This window comes from Mercenaria mercenaria, unplaced genomic scaffold (assembly GCF_021730395.1).
Source record: "Mercenaria mercenaria strain notata unplaced genomic scaffold, MADL_Memer_1 contig_2208, whole genome shotgun sequence".
In the NCBI taxonomy this organism is placed as follows: Eukaryota; Metazoa; Mollusca; class Bivalvia; order Venerida; family Veneridae; genus Mercenaria; species Mercenaria mercenaria.
This window is the reverse complement of record NW_026460252.1, coordinates 63751-70270: the sequence shown is the minus strand read 5'-3', so window position 1 is coordinate 70270 and position 6520 is coordinate 63751. Positions and strand designations below refer to the sequence as shown.

At 40.4% G+C, this 6520-nt stretch overlaps 1 protein-coding gene across 1 annotated transcript; it reads left to right on the top strand.

Annotated features, from left to right (window-relative positions):
- The first annotated feature begins 5326 nt into the window (after window positions 1–5326).
- On the top strand, window positions 5327–6520 carry LOC128552256 (uncharacterized). Its single transcript, XM_053533285.1, has one exon. It carries the CDS (start codon window positions 5327–5329, stop codon window positions 6518–6520), a length of 1194 nt encoding a protein of 397 aa, XP_053389260.1.

Here is a 6520-nt window from a genome sequence, read left to right as displayed (position 1 = left end):
AGTCTTTTAGGAGTTCGGCCAGATTTTGACAGAATGTCCTTGAATGCATCTGCTACATCGACTCCCGTCTTTGATTTTAAGGGTCGTAGCCAAACGTACTTGGAGAACGTATCAATAACAAGTAAGATGTATCTATATCCCTCGTTCCACTTTGCATATTTCTGCATGTCGAACAAATCAGCCATCCATAAGTCATCTATTCCAGCGCTCACCACATGATTTCTTTTAAACAGTCTTCTCATGGGTTTATGTAAGCTGTAGGATTCCTGATTTTGCAGGAATTTTCGTATTCTGTGCATCCCAATGTCAAATTTTCTTTCCTGTTTCACCACTTTATATAGTTTTTGTGGGCCAGAAAAACTACCAGGGTGTTTAGGATCAAAATAGATTTGCTTTAAATATTCCTCCCACGGAGCCATGTTCACAGTTCAGTGTTCAGGCAACAAATGAATGAACTACGGTGGTATGTTTAGGACATGCAATTATTTTTTTAGGATTAAATTATCTTGAGCGATCAACATCTTATCTCGTGCGCACGACATCTTATCTTGAGCGATCAATATCTTATCTCGAGCGATCAACATATTATCTTGAGCGATCAACATCTTATTTCGTGCGCACGACATCTTATCTTGAGCGATCAACATCTTATCTCGTGCACACGACATCTTATCTTGAGCGATCAACATCTTATCTCGAGCGATCAACATATTATCTTGAGCGATCAACATATTATCTTGAGCGATCAACATCTTATCTCGAGCGATCAACATATTATCTTGAGCGATCAACATCTTATTTCGTGCGCACGACATCTTATCTTGAGCGATCAACATCTTATCTCGAGCGATCAACATATTATCTTGAGCGATCAACATATTATCTTGAGCGATCAACATCTTATCTTGAACGATCAACATCTTATCTCGTGCGCACGACATCTTATCTTGAGCGATCAACATATTATCTTGAGCGATCAACATCTTATTTCGTGCGCACGACATCTTTTCTTGAGCGATCAACATCTTATCTCGAGCGATCAACATATTATCTCGAGCGATCAACATCTTATCTCGAGCGATCAACATATTATCTTGAGCGATCAACATCTTATCTTGAGCGATCAACATCTTATCTCGTGCGCACGACATCTTATCTTGAGCGATCAACATATTATTTTGAGCGATCAACATCTTATTTCGTGCGCACGACATCTTATCTTGAGCGATCAACATCTTTTCTCGAGCGATCAACATATTATCTTGAGCGATCAACATATTATCTTGAGCGATCAACATATTATCTCGAGCGATCAACATCAACATATTATCTTGAGCGATCAACATATTATCTTGAGCGATCAACATATTATCTCGAGCGATCAACATCTTTTCTCGGTCATCTTATCAATATCTATTAAGGACCTTTGTGTGAATTCAGATCATTAGTAAAAACAGACCGCTGCCACCGTTTTTGTTTTTATTTAGATTATACTTATAACCGTTTCACATGTTTGCAGGGTTAGACATTTAAATACGGAAACTGACAAAAAAGGCAGCAAAAAATCAGTGATGATGCAAAGAAATAAATTTAAGTCCTTGACAAAAAAATAGTATGTAGGCTTCGCTATGGAAGCCCTGGAGGGACAATTGATTCCCGTACTTCCCACTTCTGACTTCTAACTTTTGCACTTCTCACTTCCAACTTCTTGACTTCTTACTTCCTACTTCTAACTTCCACACTTCTGACTTCTAACTTCCGCACTTCTGACTTCCAACTTCCCGACTTTCGACTTCTGATTTCCAACTTCCACACTTCTTACTTCTGACTTTTTACTTCTAGATAATATGTTGATCGCTCAAGATAATATGTTGATCGCTCGAGATAAGATGGTGATCGCTCAAGATAAGATGTCGTGCGCACGAAATAAGATGTTGATCGCTCGAGATAAGATGTTGATCGCTCAAGATAATATGTTGATCGCTCGAGATAAGATGTTGATCGCTCAAGATAATATGTTGATCGCTCAAGATAAGATGTTGATCGCTCAAGATAATATGTTGATCGCTCAAGATAAGATGTTGATCGCTCAAGATAATATGTTGATCGCTCAAGATGATATGTTGATCGCTCGAGATAAGATGTCGTGCGCACGAGATAAGATGTTGATCACTCAAGATAATATGTTGATCGCTCAAGATAAGATGTTGATCGCTCGAGATAAGATGTTGATCGCTCAAGATAATATGTTGAACGCTCGAGATAAGATGTTGATCGCTCAAGATAAGATGTTGTGCGCACGAGATAAACTGTTGATCGCTCGAGATAAGATGTCGTGCGCACGAGATAAGATGTTGATCGCTCAAGATAAGATGTCGTGCGCACGAGATAATTTAATCTTAAAAAAAAATAACATATGTCCTAAACATACCACCGTAATGAACAGTTCAATGTCAAACGTTTTTATTCCGAGTCCTCACTATCCGTGTCTTTTCCGCTTTCATCATTATCCGAATCCTTCAACTCAAATAAGTCTCCAAAGGCATTCTTGTTTTTCTTTAAGACCCTTTTTACTGCAGATGTCAAGCTGACTCCTTTACTGCGGAAATCCTTTATTTGTTCAACTATGGTACGATAGGTAGCATTTTTCAACAGTGGAAACCAATATATTTCGAGCAACGATCTGTATCTTTCAAAGAACGTTTTCTCTGCCTATGGCTGTGACCGTTGTGTTGCCATGTCTGTTGCGTCATCTTCGTCTTCTCCATCGTCAATATATTGGTCGTATAATTTACCGAACCTGTCTTTGTTACATGCTTGAGCAAGGTGCCACAGATGTTTATATCACTCATTATCTTCAACGTTATCATCAATTTCATTTTCATCTTCAAATTTTGCCCTTTTAGCGGGGGGTTCCCTGTTTTCTGGACACCAACCACTTTTCACGTGCCTCTGAACATCGTGCACCGAATCAAATAAGAGCCCATAATCGTCACAAGATTGCCCTTTATCCGCCATTATATTTTCTTCGTCGATGTGAACAGTTTCAACACCAGCTGACAAATGACCCATGTTTCCAGCGTTTTGGTCTTTTATACAGTCTTCCTTGCGCTCTTGCATCTGATTGGTCAATACGTTTATGCCTTGATTCAAGTTGTCTTCAGACCATTCTATGGCATATTTCAGCCTGCCATTTTCTGGCGTAAAAGGTTTCAAATCCACGAACAAATACCCGTAAGGTATCTTTGTAGCTTTGGAGAAGTTTTTTTTGAAATTTTTCGGTATTGCCCGAGTACATCTGTCGAGCTAATGTCATCATTGTTTGTCGATCAACTGGGTTATTAAACAAGACTAAATAATGACAATTCCTCCTTTGAGTCGGATCCTTGTTGGCAAATAAATTCTGATTGATGGGAATCACAGACAGAGATCTGTGGTGCGATCCCTCAGTGAATAAATCGGTAATCTTCCTATCCTTTCCGGCTTCACTAAACAGGTCGTCCAAAATGAGCAAGTTGTTGAGTCTAGGATCAAAGAAATCGTCGTCCTCCAGGTCTGCAGGTATGCCTTGAATGAATTCCACCTGCGGTAACACGGATATTTTAATTACTGAATACAGGGGTTGCCACCTTTTGTAAAGCCATACTATTCCCTGTATGTATGGCTGGATTCTAGTGATATGGTGCAGCAACAAGTCCTTCACAAAAGTGTTTTTTCCGCAAGCTGAAAAGTGATAAAATCATGTTTAGATTTAACCAAAACTATTACATTTAATTTCAATAATAACAGTAATTTATATTAATTTAAAATTCGTGATTTAATTAGAATATACCTGTTAGACCGGAAATCATCATGGTGAAGGGATGGTGGAGAATAGTTGGCTTCATTTTCTGCGGAGATCTCTGCGGCGCGCATTGTGGCGCTCCATGCGGCGCGCATTGTGGCGCTCCCTGCGGCGCGCATTGTGGCGCTCCCAGTGGCGCGCATTGTGGCGCTCCCAGCGGCGCGCATTGTGGCGCTCCCTGCGACGCGCCCTGCGCTCTTGCCATGGTCCCAACGTCTGTTCTGATATTTCCTGTCGCAAATGCTTACTTCTCATATGTCTTAGCACGTTATATCTACTACAAAAGGCCTAATCACATTCAGAACAGCGTATTTTATCCATCTTTACACCTCTAGTGCTGGAGTTAAAATGAGAAATCGTGTCTTCAGACGTGTATTATAAACTTCCAACTGGTGCAACACCACAAGTGCAACAGTGTATGTCATGCGTGTCGCAAGGTACACGATGAATCTGAAGAGGAGTGGATGCAATGTGATGATTGTAACATGTTCTTTCGAGGTCTGGATTGCATTAATCTCCATAAAAGTGTCACAGAAAAAGGTAATTCTACGTGTCGTACCCACTATCGTTGTGAAGACTGTGCCAAAATGGTAAACAAGAAGTTGGACAGGAATCACAAATGTGGACAAGTGTATCGTAATGTATGTAAACACTTTTTTCCGGAAGGCCATCAGTGTTATATGATACCAGAAGCCCCAGAATTGCAGGAAGAGCCCATGTCAATTGAAGAAAAACTTGTGGACGATATTGAAAATGCTAAGACATTCATTTTCTTCGATTTTGAGTGCACACAAGATGACCTAGTACAATGCGAAAGAGGATACAGTCCAGACTCAAATGGAAACTGTCAAAGATCCAACTGTGGGGGCTACGAACACAAACCTAACTTATGTGTGGTCCAAAAAGTGTGTACAGTATGTATGGACAAGGACACTTGTTGTGAGGAGTGTGGTCAGCGGGAGCATATTTTCCAGGGTCCAACTACGTTGAATGACTTTTGCATATGGTTATTTTCAGAAGGGAACTATGATAGCACAGTAATATGTCACAATTTCCAAGGGTATGTATGAGAACGCTATCAAACCGAAGGTAATTCCCAATGGTGCAAAGGTCATGTGCTTGACAGATGAATCTTGTAAAATTAAAATGATCGATTCAATCAATTTCCTACCAATGGCTTTGGCAAAGTTACCATCTATGTTTGGCATTGAGGAACTGAAGAAAGGTTATTTCCCACATTTGTTCAACCCTAAACAGAAACAATCGGTAAAAGCCCTACAGTGGACCAAGTATCTTTCGCACCATCACGGACATAGAATTCAGCACGCCAAAAACGGTGGGGAAAAATCTATCGGCCCATACCTTGTTGACGGATATTACGTGACAGCTGACGGTGACAAAGTTGTCATGGAATTCCACGGTGATTTTTAGCACGGGAATCCATTAAAGTACTCTCGAACGACCGTTAATCAAGTCAACGGAATGACCATGGGTGAACTGTATGACAGAACAATAGAAAAACAAAAGTACTTGGAAGATCTTGGGTACACATACGTGTCAATATGGGAATCCGATTTTGAGCAGCAACTCCTTGAAAATGCTGAAATGAGGAATTTCATAGAACAGTTAGAACTGACAACACTAGAACCGCGCGATGCCTTCTACGGTGGTCGCACAGAGGCCTATACATTATACAAAGAAGCTTCACACGAAGAAGAAATGGACTACTATGACGTTACATCACTCTACCCATACATCAATAAAACAGGGAAGATTCCCCGAGGTCATCCAGAAATTATCACAGAAAACTTTAAAGATATATACGATTACGAAGGTCTCATCAAATGTAGAGTGGTTCCCCCAAGAGGATTATTTCATCCTGTACTCCCTTCTAAGGTAAATGGAAAACTGTTGTTTCATTTATGTAAAACGTGTGCCGAACACAAAGAACAGGTCTCGTGTAATCATTCAGACAAGGAAAGATCATTTGTAGGCACATGGGTTACAGACGAGCTAAAGAAGGTGGTCGATACTGGTTACCGTGTAGAATCTATACTTGAAGTTTGGAATTTTAAGGGGGTATCCCAGTACAATCCAGAAACCAAACAGGGTGGGCTTTTCACTGAGTATGTGAATACTTTCTTGAAACTGAAACAAGAGGCGAGTGGTTGGCCAAAATGGTGGAAAACAGAGGAAGATAAACAAAGTTATATAGATCAGTACTTTAAAAAGGAAGGTATTCGTCTGGACTATCAGAATATCAGGAAAAATCTCGGAATGAGAGCCTTGGCCAAACTCATGCTGAATTCGTTCTGGGGATCCAACATGCAACAGGTAGATTATGTAAATGACCCATCCGTTTACTTCGATAAATTAACTTCGGATCGGGAGGAAGTGACCTCAGCCAACTATGTTTCGGACGAAATGGTTGAGATGCGACGGAAGTATAAGAATGACTTTGTTGATACGAACCCAAAAACCAACGTTGTTATTGCCGCCTATACAACAGCTCAAGCCCGTCTGAAACTGTATTCTTACTTGGAGTACTTAGGTCAAAGAACCTTGTATGCCGACACTGACTCGGTTGTATTCTCTACAAGACAGGACGAATCCAAACCGGCATTAGGGGATTATTTAGGGGTCCTAACAGACGAGATAACATTCAGACTTTTGTAA

Bases quoted from the DNA above. Each gene is read 5' to 3' on its own strand.
- LOC128552256 (XM_053533285.1), top strand. From the start codon at position 5,327: ATGACCATGGGTGAACTGTATGACAGAACAATAGAAAAACAAAAGTAC.